Here is a 23,367-nt window from a genome sequence, read left to right as displayed (position 1 = left end):
CAATTAGGCAGTTGTTGGTAGCCCCAAGACATAAGTGCCACTATTGCCCTGTTGGGGATAACTTGTCCACAGGTCTTGTTATGGTTCTCAGGCTTCAGAGATATGGAGGACTGCTGATAACTCCTCTCCTGTGGCAGCTTGCATTAGCACCTTCTATCTGTGAGGGCCAGCCCTCCAGGAGGAGGCTTCCAGGTCAATACCAGTTTGATTTCTCCAAGTCCTGGACCACGTGTGCAAGTGCATGTGCACGTGTGTAACTCACACACACACAAATAAACACATGTGACAGATCACTTCAGAAAAGCTCATTTCAACTATCTTTACTTTTTTTTTCTGTACAGCCCTGGCTCTCCTGGAACTCACTTTGTAGACCAGGCTAGCCTTGAACTCACAGAGATCTGCCTGTCTCTGCCTCCCAAGTGCTGGGATTAAAGGTGTGTGCCACCAGCACCCAGCCCCTTTACATTTCTAACAATTACTTCAGTGTTTACCAAGCCTAGGCCTCATTCCTAAAGAACAGCAGATAAGCTGATCATTACTCAAAGCCACCCAGAGGCGCAGCTCGCCTACTGATGTGGGAGTGTCATATATCAATCTGTTGATTTCATTGGTTAAGCAATAAAGAAACTGCTTGGCCCTCATAGGTTAAAACATAGGTGGGAGGAGTAAACAGAAAAGAATGCTGGGAGAAAGAAGCTGAGTCAAGGAGTCGCCATGATTCTCCCACTCCAGGCAGACGCAGGTTAAGATCATTCCTGGTAAACCAGCTCGTGGGCTACAGCAGATTATTAGAAATGGGCTAGTCCAGGTGCGAGAGCTAGCCTAGAAAAGGCTAGATAGAAATGGGCCAAGTGGTGTTTAAAAGAATACAGTTTCGGTGTAATTATTTCGGGGCATAAGCTAAAGCTAGCCGTGCAGGCGGCCGGGTGCCGGGGATGCAGCCCCGCTGCCCTTATTTCAACAGCCTACTGTCCCAATGGACAACTCAAGCCTGCTCCCCTGGAAGTGTTCAATACTCCACCTTGACAATCCTCTCCAAAAAGAAAAGTCTATTTTATTCACTTATCTGATTCTGGATGTGAATGTTTCAGGTCTGTGAGTATAGATCAGCACAAGTGTGTGCCAGCATATATGAGACTCTGGAGTCTGAGTCCCCAGTGCCACAAAAGTTAGAATTGAACAGACTAAAATTAAATGGAGTTGGAAGCTTGCCTAACCCCTTCTCCCTAAGTCAGTTGTCTGCTTTACTTTGTAAGAGTTCTCTAAGTTCATCAAAGACAACTCTAGCTCTTCCCTCGGTCAGTCTGCACAACAGGACACAACAAGAACCAATATATGACAGGACAGACAAGTCCGTTCCCTCACTGCAACCTCTGCACGCTGTCATGACAGTCGTGCTATCAACTTCAGCACTGCTGCTTTATCCACCCATGCCAGCACCTGGGTGCTCAGACTTCTCAGATTTACACTTCTAACTCCCAGTCTTGGATCCGGCACACAGACACCACAAGCTAGTTCATATTCAGGACACACGAATACTTTCTGTGATTCCATATAACAATTTCCAGCTTCAGCCACTAATAGAAATATCTGACTTAAGATTATTTTCATTTTTTAATTATGTAAATATACTCTGAATCCCCAATTCTTTTACTACAATCAACCTTACTTCTCCCAAACTACCCATTCACAGCATACCATTTCTTTAATGCCTACAGCTGAACTGAGCTCAAAGACGTCTGCTACCCTGAACGTGCACGTCAAGAGCCTACTCACTCCCCTTCCCACTGTTCCCGCTGCTCCACACCGACTTTCCCCTGCTACTCCCTTGACAGCTGATTTTAAATTTACATAACTGCCAATCCTAAGTATGGCTGAAGAACAAGATACATTTGGTAAATCATGTCTCCCTGGCAAGGATATTTATCCTCACTTTGACAAGAATTATACTAAACTACATATACTTCCAACAATCAGAGTTCTCACGTTTCTAAAGTCCAGTATAACAAAACTTAAAACTCTGGGCGTCTAGAAACCATTGTGGTACCTGGAATAAACGACAGGGATGGCTACATGTGTTGTCTATGTTTCACACAGCCTTGCTAAGAACACCGAGTCCGAGAATTTGAAGATGAGAGGTGCCACATGGGACAGCCTGGGAATCCTGAGCTAAATCTAAAGCCTGGCTGCACACTAGACTCTCCAGCTCCCAGAGAAGAATGACAGCAAAAGGACATGGTCATGCATTCTATAAAGGCATGTATAAAAATGTCAAATGCCCACCTCAGGCGGCATCCTCTGGGTGTGGCAAGGAGATGCAACCGAGAGACACACAACAGAGGGCTTCACACATTCAGAATATCTCATTTCTTAAGCTGGGTGCCATGCTGATACACAAATATTTTGTAAATTGGCTCTCACTAAGTTTTAGATGCATAAAATTTTGTAATAAAGAAAAAGAATAAAAGGAGACAGCACATGATAAAATCCTGAGAGGCATCTCGGGGTAGAAAGAAGGACCCAGAGAAGACGCTTTATAAAGCAGGCCTTGACAGAACATTAAGACAGAACACAAGAAAATGATAATGGCAATAACAACAACAATCTTTTCCCTTTTTTTTTTTTGAGACTGTCTTACCCAATAGTCCAAGGTGGCAAGGTACTCACTATGTACAGGCTGGCCCCAAATCTACAGTGATCTGCCCTTCTCAGCCTGTGTGCTAAGATCACAGGCACGCGACACCACAACCAGCTAACACAAACTTCTCTAAAGGAACAACATGGACCAACGTTAAACTGGGAGCACCCATGGCTTACAGCCTGAATAAAGAACACCAGGAAAGCTTTATGAGGCCAGGTTCACCTTGTCGCATAATAACAGAGGGACTTAGACTACATGGCAGAACCCAGCCCCATGCCCGACGCTCTACCTCTAATGGAGGAGGAAAAGCAAAGGAAGCGACACACAGGACAAACTGAAGCAAACTGTGTTCTATGGAGTGTTGGTTCTACAAGACAGCAAGGAGGCAAGGGTCTGGAATGCAGGTCCCACGCCCTGCCACTATCCCAGATACAGCTCTTCGGCTGTTAAAATGTCTCAACTATTAAACAATTTTTGAAAAGTACAACACACACTTGGCCAGTTCAGAGGTACCGCTGCAATCCCTGTGTGCCGTGACACTCTGAAACACAGCAGTCATCTTATCAATGAGAAGTGGAGAGAAAAAAATTAATACACAAACTTTTAAAGCATAAAGGGCTAGTCCCACATGAAATAACCAAAATGTCAACTGAGCAGCAGCAACTGGTCATGTGGGCTTGGGCAGGGGAAACAAACACAGCACCATGAGAACACATTTGAATGCTCGGGTAGCGGGCGCTACTCCAGGCAGAAAGGATGCACGGCACCCTCACCAAGATGAAGAAAAGGTGAGCAGAGGGTCCAGAGGCTGCAGAAAAGATGACCACTACGTTACAGGATTATAAAAGGTACCACTCTACGTAATAATGGACTACACCACCTTAGCAGCCCATCAGACTAAGGATTTTGGCACTCTTACTTAACCAAGTTACTTAATCTCTCTGAGCTTCATTTATGAGTAAACACAAGCTAACAATGACATAGTACTAAATACACTATGAAACACTTTACTAAGTGCTTTTGACAAGCGAGCCCGTTTAATTCCCATGATAGATTTTTACTGGTGATGACATTTGAATTTGGAACTAGTGTAAGTGGTAGGATTAGGATTACTATTTCTCAAACTGACTAACTAAAGGAGGAGGATGTACCGATCACATTACATAATACTGTTTCAGTCAATGACAGACCATAAGGTCGAGGGTGCATAAACCTTCTCCATTGCTTTGTACAAGTACACAGACACATGCACAGCCTAGTGAGTCTCAGAAGAAGAAAAAAAAAGCCCCAGTCACAATGTTTAAATTTCCTGGCAAACTATACCACTTCAAAAATGGCAGCTATACTCTATTATTAGACTGCGATGATCAAAAGAGCAGCACAGAAATTCCCCGTCAGTGACCCCCGGCTTCTATCAGGCAAACCTGTTGTATCTTCACCTATATATCTATATGTTTTCTGTAACCCGGTCTGCTCCATAGAGTTGGTGTGAGCATAAAGATCGTGAATCTGCAAATGCTATGAAAAACACTGAGATATTAAGATACAAAAGATTAGCATCCCATATCCTTTGCAAAATATCTCAGTAGTAGGTAAGGGCACTTGCCACCAAACCAGACGACCTGAGTTCAAGCCCCAGGATTCACATTGGTGAAAGGAGAGAGGCAACTCCTCCAAATTGTTCTGACTTACACATAAGACATGGGCTTACATGCACAAGAGTGTACACACACGAGTGCCACACACACACACATGCACACACGCATGCAAGCACATGCACACACGCACTGGTGGGAAACGAGGACACTAAACAAACAAAACATAATTTTTTAAAAAAAAACTTGCTTTCCTGGGCAAGAACTATCTATCCTTCTAGTTCCAGCTACTCCTGTGTAAAAGGCGGGAATTCTTCAACCCATCCAAACTAGCAACACAGGAGGGGAGGAAAAAAAAGAGAGCTAAAAGAATTGTATTCCTAGATTAAAATGATGAGTCTCTGAAAAAAAAATGTAAAGCTAGAAATAAGTCTGTTTTATTGGCAACCACCACTTTCTAAAGTATAAACCACCATGGAACTTATCACACCAAGCACAACTTCTGATGGTCGGAATTCACCGATGTCAAGTGCATGTATTCTCTTACAGCTATACTGAAACTGACAATTTACAACAGAGCTAATCAATAAAGAGGTTCTACTTCGATTCAGTCATTCAAGTCGGCCTATGCTATGGTTTCAGACACACACACACACACACACACACACACACACCCCTTACTGCCCTTTCTTTCTTACAGAAAGAAAAAACTAAGTTTCATGTTTTCTTCTATGTTACTGGTGGGGAGGGGAGTACCTGGTGAATCCTAGGCAACAGGCACCAATAACATGTTATAAAGAATCCATCAACCGACTTGCTTCCAGGGCTCAGATGGATAGCCTGTCCCTTCTGGGAACCTGTCCACAGCCTCCCTTTTACTTGCGCGTGAACAGATGGTTTCCAGGCCCCAAGGCTCACGTATCTAATCACACAATTCAGACTTGTTCTCAAAGTCCCCACCTTTTTAATTGTTCCATGCTCATGAGTCTGACAGTTCGCATCTAAAGATCTCTGGCTATCAGAGGACAAGAAGTCTACTCTTCACCACACGGCTCTCTAGAAAGAGCTGTGCAAATTAAAAATGGAAGAGTGAGGTTCGATGTTTTATCCAGCATCAAGCAATTAATTGATTCATTCTTGGGGCAGAGCTCGTTATGAACTTTTATCAATGGGCACTTCCTGAGCTTCCTAAGATCGCTGAAATCATTAGTTCAAACATGCTGTACACATATGCATCCAACATGTCCAAGATTAAACATAAAAGTGCCACTATTTTTACATGCAAAACTGTATGAGGGAGGGGTTCTGACTTAACATTCCTCCAATCTTGTATCCATAAATTCTTTAGAACTTGAAAGGGAGAGAAGCACCTGTCATTGCGACAATATTCATAGTGTGTTGCATTCTGCGTGACTATTAATATATTTAATTCCTTAAACTGTAAATAAGCAATCCGTCTTCTGAAGGTGAAGGGTTTATTATATTATGAAGAACTTGACCAAAAATAAAAAATTAAAAAGAGAGAACGAAAGAAAAGCGTGCACTGATGTCTTCGCCCTAAGTCTCCAGGTTCTGTGAATGTGCCACTCTAACCCTCCTAAGCCCCACAAGCGGCGGGGAGGCCAGCGCTGGCCACTCGACTTGCGGCGCGCCAGGCCCCGTCAGCTGTGGGCAGCGGAGACTCGGTGTCCCCTCGGGGCCCCGGGCCTCGTGGAAGGACGCGCACGGCTGGGCCGAGGGCGCCAGGGCCAGGCTCCGCTCGGCGCCCGGCAGGCGGGGACAGGGTCGCAGCAGGCCTGGCCTAGCCGCCCCCGCCCCGCGGCTTCCGTCCTCATCCCGCTCCCGCCGTCGTTACCTCTTGGGCGCCGGCGGCTGCTCCATGGCGGCCGGTGGCAGAGAGAGGGGTCGAGTGGACCGTGAGAGAGGTAGGGAGGAAAGGAGCCTGGGAGCAACCGGCCGAACACGGGGGAGCACACCGGGAAACTCCCGGGAACTCGGACCAACTTTCCCGTAACTCCGCGGCGGATCTCCCTCCCGCTCCAGAACGCGGTTCCTCCCGGCCGCCCCGCCCCTCCGCCGCGGCCTGCGCTAGCAGCTTGGGAAGAGCCGAGACAGTGGAGGATGGGCGGGGCCGAGCGCGGCCGAGCGGGGCTTGGGCGGGGCCGAACGCGGCTGAGAGGGAGTGGGCGGGAACTAGTGCGGCCCGGAGAAGGTGGGCGGGGCCAAACGCGGCCGAAAGCGAGTGAGCCGGGCCGAACGCGGCCGAGCGGGGGTGTGGGCGGGGCCGAAAGCGGCCGAAAGCGAGTGAGCAGGGCCGAACGCGGCCGAGCGGGGCTTGGGCGGGGCCGAAAGCGGCCGAGAGGGAGTGAGCGGAGCCGAACGCGGTGTGGAGGGTTGGGCGGGGTCTAACGCGGCGGGGAGGGGTGGGCGGTGTCCTCCGAGGAAGGCAGCCTGGACGAGGTCGCAGCTAGCTCAGAGAAAGAAGCATGGAGACCTTCCCCGCCCAAGACCTGCTCTGCAGGAGGAGGGGCGCTTGAGGTTTGACTCATTTCTCTGGATTCCTCAAGGATATATGCCAATCTTCTTGTAAATACGTTTGAAGTATAACTAACTGCCCACACTTCCCTCGCTCGTCTACTTATAATTATTAGCTGTTCTTACTAGTTATGTTCCCCTAGCCACCAAGCCATTTGCTATTTGTAACTCCAATAGCTGTGATACTTCTGGAAATTCTGGTTGATTTTGATTGTGTACAAGCACAATAATTACAGTCTAATGACATAAAATATTTACTGCAGATCTCTCAGTGCACAATTTAGAGCGCCAGGTCCTGCTCTTGACCTGTTGGGTAACCTGGGAAACTGACCACTAGTTAGGGAGCTTGGGAAAAGATAAAAGAGAAGTTCCTTTCTTTTATCTTCCTTTCTTTCTTTACTACTTTCTTTCTTTCGTTTTCTTTCTTTCTTTCGTCCTTCTCCCGGACCCCAACAGCCCTACAACCATTGTAATTTAACCTCTTACACACTCATTTGTTTGTATACTATTTCAACTTAAAATACACACACACACTATCTCACAACTATACAAATCAGTTTGCTAATTTTTATTAGAATATTCTTAAATGAAGAATTGTTCAAGGTTTTCTTAGAGGTTAGAGCCAAGTGTATGGATTGAATATTGGTCAAGAGGAATATCAGTCCGAATTCTGTGAACAAGAGGAAGTAGTACACAACTGTAAATCTGTTTCATCCATTCAATATCTACCTCTGACGGTTCAGAACGGACAGGACAATAGCAACAATTACAGAAACTAAGTCATTGAAACGTCACTATGAGGCCATGAGTCAGTGCCACACAGTCCCAATGACTGCAAAGGTGTGTAGAGAGAATAGACCTACAAGGTTTCCTGCACACACACACATGTGCCATGGCACCCTGCACCACATGCTCACACGTACACAGTAATGTCATTTTAAACATCATTTCTGGGAAGGACTTTTAAAACTATCCCATTCACCTTCCATTCTACTCACTTCCACACCAAACTCAATGTTTCCATGTCTTCAGCAGAAAGCACCTTGAGAAGTTCATTTTGTGGGTTTTTTTTTTAAACCTATCAGACTTTAAATTGGACTCAACTTGTCGTCCTTTTTACAGCAGGTCCCTTATTGCCTTACCAACATCGTCCTCCAGGAAGTCATTCCCAGCCCAACCACTAGAACCCTCACTGGCTACTCCCAGGGGGGTCGGTGATGGCTGGCGTCTGTATGATGCTCTGTGGCGAACTTTTCCTTCTCATCCATCCCAACCTCAGTGTGAGTCATCTGAAAGTCAAACCATATCATTTACTCTCTCTGCTTCTCACAGAAGCAAGTGCCTGACTGGACAGGTTCCTTTTTCTAACTCGGGTTCATTATCCTTCTGTTCCTGTACTTTCTAGTGAATGCTAACCATCAGTGTGCGTCCCAGACCACTGTGCTCTGCTGATGATAGACACGGGAGGAAGTGGAGAAGAAAGAATGCATTGTTTACTTACGCCTCTAGCCTTCTAGTGAGGACATCTAAGGCGTTCATCTCAAGACAAACTAGCAACTTCCCTCCGTTGCCCTTGTCCCTCTGGGTGGTTTGAATGAGAATAGCTCACGTGGGGTTTAGTGGCTCCTGGTTTTATCAGATTATAGGCCCATCCAAGGCATCTAGAGACATCCTATAACTTTCCTCATCAAAAGAAGCAATGAGGAGGGAGTTTCTTGTCTCTCTGAGTTATAACCTAAGAGCCCCACAATCATATATACAGTTAATGATAAGATATTCAGAAGCCTATATCTGTAGCACGGATTCTAGTTGGTTTTAATAATAAAAACTCAGAGTCAAATATAGGGCCAGATATAATGCTGAAGATTAGAGAAGCCGAGAGGTCAGCTGCCCGAGAATTATTTTACCTCTACTAGTACTCAGACCAAAGGGGCAATCCTGTCCTCAGACTGCATCTCCAGGCTTCATCTGTCTTCACCGAACCTCAGACTGCCCTGAGCTCCTGTCTCCTCCTGCCCTATATCCCTCCCTCCACCCAACCATATCACTCCTGTCTCCACCTCCCTAGTGCTGGGGTTAAAGGCATGGGATCCCAAGTGCTGGGATCACCTTTGTGTGAGTTCTGTTTCTCTTTCAATCTTGTGTAGCCCAGGGTGACTTTGAACTAACAGAGACCCCTCTGCCTCTGTCTCCCGAGTCCTGAGATTAAAGGTGTGTGCTACTTCCTGGTCTCTAGTGTCTTAGCTCTGCACTGTGATCTTCAGGCAAGATTTGTTAAAACATAAGCAAAATATTACCACATATATCACTAAGTATGTCTTACTATTTCTCTGGGTATCTCTCCTTCTCTTAAATTATGTATTTAAAATCTATGTAACAAGAGACCTCTGCAGGTCTGGGTGTGAGTTAGGGACATCGAGGGAGTAGACCAGAACCAGAGACCTTTGTGGGACCAAGTCCAAGCCAGAGATCTCCACAGGAACAGACCCAGACTAGGGACATTTATGGAAACAGGACTGAGCTCCTCCAGCCTTTTTTAATGGACACTGATCCCATTAACGAAGGCATATCCTAATTATTTTCTGAAAGCCTGCCTCATAGATGTGACAAGACACCTAGCAAACGTAATTTAAGAAAGGAAAGATCTGATTGGTAGTTCAGGGGTGCAGTAAATCCTGAGAGGCGAATCATGACCCATCCAAGGTGTGGGCGAGGAGAAGGACTGTACTGTGGATGTGAGGAAGGGTACAGCCAGAATCCTTGGGAGAGTCCAAACTAAACCAGGCTGAGAGAGGAAATGAGAGAGGGGGGAAAGCCAAGGGATAAAGAGGCCAAGCAAGCTAAGAGAGGAGCCAAGAGAGTCAAAAACAGCAGGTTTATATAGGAAAGAGAAGCTGGGGGAAGGGAAAGCAGAGGGTGGGGCAGGGTGAGATGTTCTGGGAAGGGACACAGGTACTGAGTGAGCCTAGAGGCTAGTCTAGGCTTCCCTATGCTTGCACTTAGCCATTTGTACTGGGTTACTTTGGGACCTGATAATAGGGAAGGCAGGGTAGCCCTCACTGGCCTGCAACTCACTTGTAGCCCAGGCTAGCCTCCAGCTGAATAGTGACCTTCCTGCCTCAGCCCCAGGTGCTGGGATGACAGGCATGAGCCACCAGACCTGGTCTCTAAGTTGTCTTGAAAAGTAAGCATCGATGGCTTGTAATTAGTTCATATTTATTTGAAATATGGGAAGTGATTTTTTTATAGAAAAAAAAATAGATTTAATGCTAGAAAAATGTAGACCTTCAGTGTGCATCATTTCCTTAGTGCGGTCATTTACCAAGTCTTTACCATGATTCCTAGAAGGAAATAAATACATCGTATATTTCGACTTAGAAAGTCAAGGCATGTTTCAGATATGAAAGGGGTTAATTTAATATTAACTAATCAAATTCATTAAGTATTAGCTGGGAAGGTATACTTGCAAGCTTCACAGAGCATTGTACCCTAGAGTAATGAAGTAGAGGAAAGTGCTAATGACTGGTAATGGGGGCCTGCTAACCCATTAGCGCGTAAGTTAACCAGGTTTTAAGAGTTCTCATCATTGTCGTTATCTGGAATCCGCAGATTATGTACCTATCAGGGGTTTTAACTTAAGAAGTTCTTAAAGTTTGGAATTGTCACTGTGAAAAATGACCAGTCTTCCCCACCCTGCCCTGCCACTGGGAAGACCACCCATGCCTTCACCACCCATCACTTACTGAGCTAAGAACTTTCTAGAGTTTTCTTCATTTTAAATATCTGATTTTTTTTTTCTAAATGTTTTCACTTTGGAAGTCATTCCCTGTTCACACATAAAGCAACATCCTTCAGGTCTAGAACGAGGACTATGAACCCCGAGTTGAAGGGAAGGAAAGTGGTATAAAAGGCAGAAAAAAGTATTTCTTGCTTCACAGTTCTGAGATAAGAAATGTACATATGCCTCAAGACAGGATGAGCCCAAGACATTGGCTGTATTGTATTTCCAGTTGACTCCTGTCTGCGAAGATAAAACAACAACAACAACAAGTAACTTTCAGGGATTGTTATCAATGAATGTATCGATTATCTAGTGAGTACATAACACTTTTGCTGTGGTCCCTAAGGCCATTCAATAAAGGGTTAATTGATAGAAACCTGGAGTGGTGCTATTGAGAGGCTGAGGGATCTTTTTAAGGTTTTTTTTAAATATACAGTTTATTTAGTTTTATTTTATGTGTATTGGTGTGAGTGTGTCAGTGTCCCTAGAGACGGTTGTGAGCTGCTATGTAGGTGCTGGGAATCGAACCCCTGTCCTCTAGAAGAGACTCTAGTTCTCTTAACCACTGAGTCATCTCTGCAGCCCCAGAGTGGGCTTTTTAAGGGATGAGGTCCTCTAGCCACTGGTGGCACACCCATCGAAGGGACACTGGAGCCCTGACCCCTTCTTCTTTGTCTTTCACTAATTCCTGGCCCTGAGGGAGGAGCTTAGCTACATGGTACACCCCACTGTGATGTGTTGTCTCAAGACAGGGCTGGTAATCAAGGACTGAACTATTGTTATGAACTTAGAATAATCTTGGTTGTCAACCTAATTGGATCCAAAATAAACTAAGAGACATACCTCTAAGTGGATCTTTAACGTCCTTAGAAGGGTAGGCTGAGAAGGGAACACTCTCCCCTAGGTGGTGGTGGCCAGTGTTGCTGTTGCTTTTAATCTGTCGATCTGTCGACCTTTGCCCTTTTGTTGGTGCATGCATCTACTCAGATGCCGCTGCTACTGCTGCTGCTGCTGCTGCCGCCGCCACTGATGCTGCTGATGCCGCCGCTGCTGCTGATGCCGCCGCTGCTGAAGCCACTGATGCCGCTGATGCTGCCGCCGCCGCTGCTTCCGCTGCTGTCGCTGCTGCTGATGCTGCTGATTCCGCTGCTGCTGCTGCTGCTGCTGATGCCGCCGCCGCTGCCGCCGATGCTGCTGCTGCTGATGCCGACATCATCCGTTCGCCAGCATCAGAACTCAGCCTTAAGTGGGGTCCAGAGAAGAGAAAGCCTACTCCGTCAAGTTTTTTTTTTTGCCCTTCCCATGTGCACCGTGACACAGGTGTACACATACAAACACATACACACAAAATTAATAAACATTAAAAAATTAAGTTGATTGATAAGAGACATTTTCCTGTGTCTATTTAGAAATGTACATTATTAGTAAAGCCCTTCTAAGCATAATTTTATAACATCTTTCAAAGTGAAAATACATGTTTGCTTTGAACCAACAATCTCAGTTCGAGGAATAATTACAACAAAAAATCCCATACATATAAACAAATATGAATGGGCATGTGGTTTATATTTGCTCTGTCTGAGTCAGGAAGGAAACTGGAAATAATGTTAAGGGAAATTATGAACTGGATTATAGTTGGGTATTTTACTCTTTGGAGCCACCACCTGCCTCCCAAATAAATATATGGAGATTTATTCTTACTTATGAATGCCCAGCCTTAGCTTGGCTTGTTTCTACCCAGCTTTTCTAACTTAACCCATCTCTCTACTACATTTTGCCTCTGGGTTTTTTACCTATGTTTTTTTCTATATGTTTTCTTTCCTTCTTACTCCATGGCTGGTACGTGACTGTGGGGCTGGCCTCTGGCATCTGCCTTCTCCTTTTCTCGTTTCTCTCTCTTCTTTTTTTTGAGCCTAGATTTCCTCTCCCATTTATTCTCTCTGCCTGGCAGCCCCACCTATCCCTCTCCTGCCTAGCTATTGGCCGTTTAACTCTTTATTAGACCAATCAGGTGTTTTAGGCAGGCAAGGCAACACCAGGTTGACAGTGTTAAACAAATGCAACATAAAAGAATGCAACACATCTTTGCACCATTAAACAAATGTTCCACAGCCTAAACAAATGCAACACATCTTAAATCAATATTCCACAAGATGGGATATGCTATATAATAGAAAAAAATGAAGTTGTTGTGATTGAAGCTCTTTATTGACATGGAAGGATCTCTTAGACAAGGGGAGAGATGAGGCTGGGGTATGCTCAGTGGTAGCACACACGCTTCATAGATGCAATGCCATGGATTCAACCATCAGCACCACTCACGCACATACACACTCATCTGCACATATGTCTGAATACATATTTAGACTTTTTTTTCCTCTAAGGTAATAAAATACTAAGTTTAGCCTGACTGTTTTCCCGGCCTCCTGTGGTTAGTATTGGTTATGTGTCTAAAATTTGGCCAATGAGGTCAAAGTAGAAGTATTTGAGTTAATTCCTGGGAACTTCCAGGGCACTTTTAAAAAAGAGAAACAGCTAGTATCTTATATTGACCAGTTCTCAATCGGTCAAAACAGCGATGGTTTGTGTTCTCAGATCTGTGGGGCAGCTGAGGCAGCTGGGTTCCATGTGTGCCCCCAAGCCCAGGCTGAAGGGTGGCAGCAGAGAGAGAGAGAAGAAGGTTCTGGACCATGCAGGTTTCTGAGGGCCTACACTTGAAATGGAGACAATGGCTTGTGCCTATTGGTGCTCACACGGTCAGGCCCAATGTCGTGAAGCAGGGACAGGTACCCCATCCATGACTGCTCCAGGCCAAGAATACACAGTGAGCAGTGAGGAGAAGATTGGAATAATTCCCATCTATAATGCACACTTTATTTACAGATGCTAACACTGATGGTCTATGGTGTCAGAGCTTGGTGTTGAGACCAACTTTTGTTTGTTTTTTGGGTTTTTTTTTGTTATTGTTGTTGTTGTTTTGAGGTTTCTTTCTCTCTCTCTTTCTTTCTTCCTTCCTTCCTTTCTTTCTTTTGAGACAGGGTTTCTCTGTGTAGACATGGCAGTCCTGGAATTCACTCTATAGACCAGGCTGGCCTTGAACTCACAGAGATTCACCTGCCTCTGCCTCTTGAGTGCTGGGATTAAAGGAGTGCACCACCACTGCCTGGCCTGAAACCAAAATCTACTGGATTCAAAGCCCATACTGTTTTAATCTTACCATCATGCATTTTTATGTTTTGATTCTGGCACATAGGATAAATTAATTATGTGCTTTATTTTAGTTTCCAAAAAAAAACTTTTCTTGGCTACTATAGTGTACTTATTGTTGAAAATGAACTTCAAAATCATGTTACAAAATTCCCAGAAACACACGAGGAAACTAGTAACAAATAAGGAAACAAACGGAAGAGAAACCTATGAATTTATTCGGGAAGGTGCTGACATCTTTAAACCCTTAGATTTTTCCAAAAGAAGTACGATGTGTCTGTCCCTGTCTCTGTGATTTATGGAGGCCTATTTCACTAATGTTATTCCCAGTCCTTCCAAATCTCCAGGTACTCAATCATTCTCTCTATAAATATTAATGACATCACTCTATAACATTTACGATTTTGATTTTCTGCCCAATTTCTGCCTAAATGCTGGTTTTAAATTTGGGAATAAAGTTGTTGGAAGTTTCCTCACCAAAAAGCCTTGTGGTGGCTGTTTAAAACACTTTTAAGTATAGTTGACATATATTTTACGCATTATTTTGCACATGCGTGTGACGCATATATATTTACTGCTATGTGTGTTGCTGGGGAGTCAAAGGTAGAGCCTCATATATGCTAAACAAGCCCTCTGATACTGAGAAGAAAAGCAGCTCCATTCTTTTAAACTTTATTTCATTATATTTTTGTTCACTTACTTCCCACGAGCGGGGATGGGGCACTCTGAATAGCACCCACATGGAGGCCAGAGGTGGAGGAATCATTTCTTCACAATCTACCATGCAGTTCCTGGGGGGTCAAACTCAGCCCCCAGGCTTGGTTACAGTCAGAGCAGCATGGACCCTGAAATGACTGAGCAGGTTACTAACTCCTTTATCTTTTTAAGGAGTACTTTCTTTCTTAAGTAACTCGTCCATCTGCAGATGTCATTCATTAAACATTAGGGAGCTGTTAAAATTTCTTCTGTTATTTTTAGAAATCCTCATACCTTTCCTGATATTAAAATATAATTGGATTCCTGGGACTAACATTTCTTGATTGACGTGAATTATTATTTAGCGTGTAATTAGACTTGATATAATATCATATTACGATTTTCAGATCTGTCGATTGCTATATTCCGAAGCTGCGGGAGCTCGGAAAGATTGCTTTGAATGCCTACCACACACTCATGGAAGGACAGCCCCGCTTATCTTTGATCTCCAGCAAAAATGCACTCTTGTATGGCATGTGTGTGTGGTATGCTTATTTTAAATAGAAGCAATATAAAATTCCAAGTGCGATGCACCTGGTCTACAAGTCAACGCATAAGTTTTGAATATTTCTTCTTCCTTGCTTAGATCTCTGATTTCTATATTTTCTTTCCTTGGCCAATTCCCCACTATATTTCCCATTTTCTTGTACACATCAATTTTGCTCTTTAAAAATCCACGTTCCTAAACTCAGGTTTTGGTGTCACCTCAAAGACCTAAGCAAACCCTTCGAGGTGTCGGTGTGAAAAGTGTCACTTGGTGTGAAAAGTGTCACTTGGTGTGAAAAGTGTCACTTGGTGTGAAAAATGTCACTTGGTGTACACTGGCCAGATCTACTGAGTAACAGACAACTCAAGACTCTTCCGCTTCAAAAAGCCAGCTCTGATTTCTTGTTGGACACATCTGGCTGTGAACCAAAGGCTGCAGGGTCACATCTCAGTAAGTGCCAACCTAAGCAAGCCTGACGGAGAAACAAAAGAGCAGAGGGGTTCAGAACCTGAAGCAGAAGCAGCTGAGGAAAATACAGTATTATTTCCAAAGCAATGGCCTCCTTGAATAAAGGAGGCAGAGGGGTTTATCTGGGTATATGTATGTATGTATGTGTATATAAGCTCATATATATATATATGAGAATTCATATAAATTCATATATACGTGTGTGTGTGTGTGTGTGTGTGTGTGTGTGTGAAAACACGTTATGGTGTATTCCTGAACATGCTCAGTTAAGGAGTCCGTTCCTGAGCATGCTCAGTTAAGGAGTATATTCCTGAGTGTGCTTCATTTAAGGTCATAATTTCATTTCAGGAGAGACTGCATTTTGGAGAATGGTTAGCTCAAGGTCACAGAGCGTAGGTTTGTAAGGTAACAGTGGTGGTCAGGAATGCCTCTGGGTGTGGACAGCTTACCCTGTACAAAGTGTTAGCTGACAATAAGGGAAAGGACACCCTACAGGCGCATTCATAGCAGAGCGTCCCCTGACATCTGCAGCTCTGCTCTGTTTCTTCTCATGCTGGGACCCACCATGAAGGACTGCACTGTTCTCATGGCAGCAGGAACAACAAAACAGTGGCTAGAGCTGGAACCTTGTCACTTCCTCTGATCCAACTCACACAAGAACAGGATAGCCAGAAAGATGAACACTATGTGTTACGAAGAAGGAAGAAACAACAACTTCTTCTCCCTCCTACTATGAAAGTCATGATTAATGGCAGGTGTGTCTTAGGGATTCCCTGAGAAGGAGAGGTGAGCGGGGGAGGTTGCTTATGGGAAAACCTGGAGAGCATCTCTAATACGATGACCCCTTACCCTAATTTCCAAAGCTGCTCTCATCCATGCTAGGAGAGGGAGCAACCGTGCATACTTTACAAAAGGCATGCAAGTTTTTGTCGTTCTTCCCACCCTCAGTTCTTTAGAGAAGCGACATCGCTACAGGGAAAACGTTCTTCAGTTTTGACCGCTCCATTCCTGGCACATTCGTCCATAGGTCCCGCAAGTCACTGTGCCACCAAGAGTACATGTGGGACAAGAGCAGGTGGCGACAGCTGCCTCAGATATCTGGCCAGGGCTGTCCTTTTAAAGGTGTTTTGTTTGGATTTTGGTTTTGACACTCCAGCGGTGAGCAGAGTCGCTACTTTAAACAAACAACTACTGGTATAATTTCTATGGGAATATATTTTGAAAGTGCCGAGGCACGAAGAGATGTAATTGCAGATGAAGCTGATTCCGCTGAAATAGCTGTGCTGGCTCAGTCATCGGGGGTCTAACTGGGATGGAGGAGGTCAAACTGGCTCTCACACCTCCTGGTTAAGGACAACAGAGATGCCTAAAGCCACTAGTGTACATACAGGAGAAAAACAAAGGCTGCTTGCCACAGAAGCGTGAGGCTAGAAGTACGTGTTCTGCTTGCACACTGGTATGCTTGCACACTGGTATGCTTGCACACTGGTATGCTTGCACACTGGTATGCTTGCACACTGGCTTGCAACACCCCTTTCTCGAGGCCTTTTAAGGGAGGTTCTGGTGTTTTCAACAACAAAATACCAGGATTTACTAATTTCTGAATATTGGAAATCGCTGGTAGAAAACATTGGTGTTGAAGCTGGCAATGGTGGTCCAGTCATTTAATGCCAGCACTTAGGAGGCAGAGGCAGGTGGGTCTCTGTGAGTTCAAGTTTCACCTGGTCTGCACGGTGAATTCTGGGTACAATGTCAGTCTAATAGATTTTCACTGAAAATATTCTTTTTTTCTGCATCTTTTTTGTTACTATTTCTGCTTCGTTTTGTTTGTTGTTGCTGTTGGCTTTTAGAAGTTATCCAGTCTCTGTAGTTGCTATTGACAGAAAAATAACGTAAAGTTATTGTAGTAGCCAGAGTTCAATTGTAGAAAAAAGAATGCATTCAAGGGCTGGTAAGATGGCTCAGTGGGTAAGGGCGCTCACTGCCAAGACTGAGGACCTGAGTTAAACCCCCAGAATCCACATGGTTGAAGTAGAGCACTGACTCCTAGAATATTCTTCTGCTGCCAACACGTGCACCCACCCCCCCCACACCCCCCCATACACTGAATAAATAAATAAATGTATTAAATCTTTTTAAAAGAAACCTGCCAGATCAGGAAGTGGCTGCTGTCACTGTAGGTCCCACAGAGCTAGACTCTTGCCCGACAAATGCTGACACAGCCTCAGTAAAGGGGTACCAGAGTGTTTCAGCTACAGTGACGCCAAGGCAGTCACACCCTGCAGTTCAGGGTGCAAATCTGAGCGCGAATGTCACTCAGGTGCATTCAGTGATTGCTACATCACAGGCGGAAATCCTCACTGCGGAACATAGACATAGTTAGACTTCACTTTCCAGACGCCATGTAAACAGAGCCGTGTTCCTGTGCGACTGTGGTGGTACTGAATGGAGCGATATCTGTCAAACTAGCTAAAGACAATAAAAGGGGACTTGTGAACTCGCAAACCCGATTGGCCCCAAACATAGAAACATCTCTGGGAACAAATGGAACTGGAGGTTAGAACGCACTGCCAGCATTGCTTTTTCATCCCGTTTCTCAGTTCTGATTTCCATCCTTCCTGAGTGCCAACCACGTGCTAGACACTGCTGCGAGCGCTGAGACACCACGGTGAGCAACACACAGGAATCTTCCCTCTGCTGGAGCCTGCCTTCTTGTTAGCTTCGTATCCCCCACAGTGCCCTTGAAAATGGCAGCACAAATCACCCCCCAGAGCTGAAAGCTCATACACTACCCACTGTTGGGGATATCACAAGAAGAATGGGCTTTCCTCTCCCAGAATCCATATAAATTCCAAGCAATAAATGACTCTAATTGGTTTTATTATGTGATTCATCGAAGCCCATATGTCCTCCAGATGTTGAAGAGGCTGCTCCCCAAAGGAAGAGGTGCTGAAATGACGAGCAGAGTTGATGTCTGTTGCATTCCATTACTAAACTACCCAGCTCTTACACACACACACACACACACACACACACACACACTTTTGTACATGTTTCTCCCTACTAAAGTTGAATTTTCTCTTCTTCGAGTTAAAACACTCTCTTCTCCCAAAGAGGGCACATAGAACTTTCTTCACTTAAATGAAACTGTAAAACAACCATGGCAAAGCCAGCACTAATGCAGTTTTACACATCTTAAACTAATAATGATGGGTGCCATGCAGTGACTCTCCACCACCCTCTTATACAAAAAACAAAACAAAAAAAACATGTAAACCAGCTTCACCTTCATGCACATGACCTCAGAACCCGGAGGCTTCTTCACCACCTTGAACAGATTCATAATAGTTGTGTCCTCTTCTTCTTCCTCTTCCTTTTTTCTTCTTTTTCCAAAATGGCAAATGCTTTACATTATAAATCAGAACTAATGCCACCTCCCAGAAGCCCCAGCTTTGCATGACATGGAGAGTAATTTGAATGCTTGAAGTGTGGGTTAAAGAGCATGAGTCTGTTTTCAGCGTGTGTGTGTGCGTGCATGTGCGTGCACACGTGTGCACGTAAAGTCTATGACAATGTGGGAGATTACGTGAGGGTGTGAGAGGTGTAAATGTGCCTGATTTGGTGAGTAAGTGTGTTGAATGCATGGCAGTGTACAGAAAAATGCACACAAACTGTATAGAAACAGTTATGTGTGAGTGGATGAGCATGTGTTAGTGATTGAGAGTGAACATCCATGAATGTGCTAAGGTATGAGTGTATGTCGGGTTACACGCTAATGCATGAGAGTGTGAAGGTGAATGTGTGCCAGTATGTGCATGAGCATGTGTGAGACTACGGAAGTGAGTGTGTTTTGTAAGTGTGCTTGTGAACATGTTCTTGCAGGCAGGTATGAGCGTGAGATGAAATAGATGAGAAAGTGTATGCAAATGTGCGTGTGTGAGAGTGTGTTCAATGGGAGTGTGTGAGTATAGGGCCTAAGGGTGTCTATGTGAGCCTGGATTGGAGTGTGGGGTGAACATGTATCAGTGTGCAAGTATGAAAATGTCTGTGACAATGTGTTAGTGTTAGGTGTACAAGAGTACATACAGGACCACGCATGAGTGAGTGCAAATTCACAAGTTCATGAGGGTGTGTCTGGACATGTGTGATAGTGTATTTCTTGGTGTATTAGTGTAAAAGAAGTGTCCTGGATGTGTGAGACTAAGTGTGTAGGTAGGTGTATATGCTTGAGCACATGTAAGTATACACATGTGAGCTTGTGTGTGATAGGGTAAGAGTGTGCCTGAGTGTGTGGGAATGTGTGGGTGTCTGACCATATGACTATATTTCTTAGTGTGAGTGTGAAACTGTGAACATGTACAAGGATATGAAGGCATCTGTGTCTGTGAGAATAAGCATGAGTGTGAAGGGATATGTGTGCATGTGAGTTTGAGTGTGGCAGTGTGTGGGGGAATATGAATGTGTGAACGTGTGTTTGTAAGTGTCTTCATGTGTGAAGGAGTTTGTTGAGGCATATTTGATCACACTGTGTGAAAATGTGTCACTGTTTCCCCTTGCCTGTCCAAGCACCTTATGATTGGTTCAATAAAGAACTTAAGGGCCAATAGCTAGGCAGGAGAGGTGAGGCAGGACTTCTGGAGAGAGATGGAAGTCAGGGAGGAATCTGAGGTCCAGAATTCACTAGCGAGACACAGGGAAGTTGGACGTACAATATGGAAGAGAGGTAACAAGTCATGTGGCAAAGCCTAAGTTAATATAAATGGGTTAATTTAAGTTATAAAAGCTAGTTGGGAATAAGCCTAAGCTAAAGCCAAGTTTTCATAATTAATAAGAATGCCCCATGTCATTATTTGGAAGCTGTGATCCAAAGAAAGCCCTGACACAAGAGCGAGTGTGCAAATGTGAAATCTAGTGAGGCTGTGAAATTATATGTGTGGATGTGTTTAGCTTACATGCATGAGTATGAATAAGTGTGTATTCATGTGAGAGTTCGTAAGCGTGCACATATCTAAGCAAGCATAGAATATGTTTGTGAGAGAGTAAGTGTCCGAGTGTATTTATGTGATATTGTATGTCAGTCTGTGTGAATGTTCATGTTTGTAAATATGGGAGTGTGCTTGAGTGTGCATTGTGAACTTGTGTAGGCGTATGAATGTGAATATATGTGAACTTGTGATGGGTGGTATGTATGTTGCTGTATGAATATATAAATATGTATAAGCATGATGTGGTATTCCCCCTGTATGCTGTGAATATGTTTTATTGCCATTGGTTAATAAAGAAACTGCTTTCAGCCAATGGCTTAACAGAATAGATCTAGGCAGGAAAAGTAAACTGAATGCTGGGAGAAAGTAGGTTGGGTCAGGGAGAAGCCATGTAGCCACCTCAGAAAGATGCCCTGGAACCTTGCTGGTACGCCACAGCCACATGGTGATACACAGATTAATAGAAATGTGTTAAATCAAGATGTAAGAGTTAGTCAATAAGAAGCCAGAGTTAATGGGTCTAGCAGTCATTTAATTAATACAATTTCTGTGTGGTTATTTCGAGTCTGGGCAGCCTCTGCCAACATAAGCATGTATGGGTTTGTCAGTATATGAAAGTGTGTATATCTAAACATATGTTTTTTGAGTGAGTAGGTGTGTCTGAGCATTTGTGTGCGTATGAGTATGTATGCATGTGTGAGTATGTGTATTTGTAAGATTGTGAGTCATAGCTTGGTTGTATGAGTATATGCTTACGAGTGTACGATTGTGATTGAGTGTACATCTGTGTGTATGAGTGTGAACATGGTGAGTGCTGGATTTTGAGTGAGCATCTGTTTTCTAGAATGTGTGTGCAAGCATGTGTGTAACTATATCTTTTACGTGTTTTGGGTGTGTGTTTGTGAATAGTGAGTTTGTGTCTGCAAGAGATAGCAAGTGTGTGATTGTTTGAGTGAGTGCGTGTCAATGTGAATCTATGATTGAGTAAGGTCTGTAATAATGCGTATGTATATGCTAGTGTGAATGTATACATGAACTTGTCTGAGTGTAGTGGGTAAGTACATGTGAGTGTGTTAGTACACTAGAGTAAGTGGGGATATATGAGCTGTTTTTACATGCTTGTGTGCATGAGTATTAATTTGAGTGTGTACATATGAGTATGGAAGTACGCGTGTCACTATGCGTGGGTGTGATGTGTGTCAGAATATGTGCAAGTATATAAATGCATGAGTCAATGTTTGAGCATGTATGAATGTGAGTACGTGTGTGTGTGTGTGTGTATAAGCATGCATATTTGAAAAATGTGAGAGTATGCATGTGCGTGTGTAAATGTAAGTGTAAGGATATGCATGAGTATGTATGTGTGACAGTCTACAAGAGCATGCGACTAAGAATGTGGGTAAACAAGTGTGAGTGTGAATACGGGCTACGTGCAAGTCTGTGTATATGGGTGTAGAGTGTTGTTGTAGCCTCTTCTGATGGATGTTCAGTGGGTGTCTCCTTAGGGATCTTCTCTCTCCACATTCAGTGTACATGTGGCTAAAGACTGTCTTTAAGGCAATGGCTCGGATGCCTTACTCTCCCATCTGTCTTGACCCCGGCACTCCAGAATTCATATCAAGAAGGAACTTAAGTGTTGAGTGGGTCGGTGTTGGATGCCAAAGCATCTAATTTTCAGACAACCTGCAGCAGCCTCTCAGGTCCAGGTCGTTGCTGAATCTACAAAGAGAGCCCTTCTGTAGGCCCCGCCTTGTGTCTTTCCTGTCACCCGAGATAGACTTTCTGAAAATATGCTTATCAGGGATCTAGTTTAACCCACAGTTATCTATAAAGAATATGAATCTAATTTATTCAGAATGTGTCTTCCCAAGAAACACAAGAGAATCCATTTATGGAATAAAAGAAGATGAGGAGGAAGGGAAAATGAGAAAGGGGAGAGGAAAGGCAGGAAGAGAAGAAGGAAAGAGGGACAGAGGGAGGGAGAAAGGGACAGGCAGGCGACAGAGGAGTGGGGACAAACACCTAGTAATTTTGTCAACCAACAAGTTACCTTTGGAGCAAGGCTAATTTATTTATTTTGCCATTTAACTAAAATATTTACCCAGTCAATAACAGATCAGATAATCTATCTATATCTAAATTTGTCTTGATGTGCTCTTAAGGACTTAGCACATTTTACAAGTTATTGTTTTTTTATGACTTTAGTTTCTGCAATCTTCTACCCTTGTAACTTTTTTTATCCTTTCCTTGAGATTTTAAGCAAGTCAGAGGGAGGGAAAATCTCTGTAGGGGTGATCCTCACAGTTTATTTTTGTTGTGTTTCTCTCAAATCTCCTTACATGTTTATATTAGATACTGCTGTGAGTCTTGTGTTATCCACAGAATCTTAAAAGGGATTATTAGCATAGCTGTGGTTTTCTCCCTTTAAAATAAACCCCAGCGTAGCTGGAATTTGTATTTCTCAAGGGACATCTTTTTCCAGATACACATAACACTAAATATTTTAATCAAGTATGTGATCAAAAATATTTTCCATTTTACTTCTTTTATTTATTTAATGGATTCATGTTACTCATTCTTTTTTAGGCAAGAGTTAATTTGGAATAAAAGCTCAACTTCTATATTCCAAAATATGGGAAAATAATTTTCTTGTTTTAGGGACGTATATATTAACAGTATAATTGTGCATTTTGTCAGTGATTATGTCTGGGTCAAGAATAGGTTCTAAATGACATGTATTGATGTTAAATTAAATTAATCATTCTTGGATGTCTCTGTCAGCACAAAGGAGTTTAGGATGTGTCTTGACAGGCTACAGGACTCCTCCTGAGCTTCTCATGGTATTTCAGCTTCCTCTCTTATAACCTGAGGTAGCTTGGATGCAATTGGCCCTCATAATCTCATGGGGAATA

The 23,367-nt window shown here is 43.8% G+C and overlaps 1 protein-coding gene across 2 annotated transcripts in view; it reads right to left on the bottom strand.

Annotated features, from left to right (window-relative positions):
* The window catches only part of Stk3 (serine/threonine kinase 3), a 205,671-nt gene extending 199,372 nt beyond the window's left edge, over positions 1-6,299 (bottom strand). For both annotated transcript variants that reach the window (XM_041637754.1, XM_041637753.1), the window contains exon 1: positions 6,092-6,299. Coding sequence is in view for 1 of the 2 variants with exons in the window: in XM_041637753.1 (XP_041493687.1) it covers positions 6,092-6,117 (26 nt within the window). In the remaining variant the exon portion in view is untranslated. The remainder of the gene's footprint in view (positions 1-6,091) is intronic.
* Positions 6,300-23,367: the final 17,068 nt, after the last annotated feature.

Source organism: Microtus oregoni, unplaced genomic scaffold, assembly GCF_018167655.1.
Source record: "Microtus oregoni isolate MIOR12 unplaced genomic scaffold, Mior012 000053F_ref0000044, whole genome shotgun sequence".
NCBI classification, from domain to species: domain Eukaryota; kingdom Metazoa; phylum Chordata; class Mammalia; order Rodentia; family Cricetidae; genus Microtus; species Microtus oregoni.
Note: the sequence above shows the minus strand (reverse complement) of the source record. Positions and strands in the feature narration are given on the sequence as shown.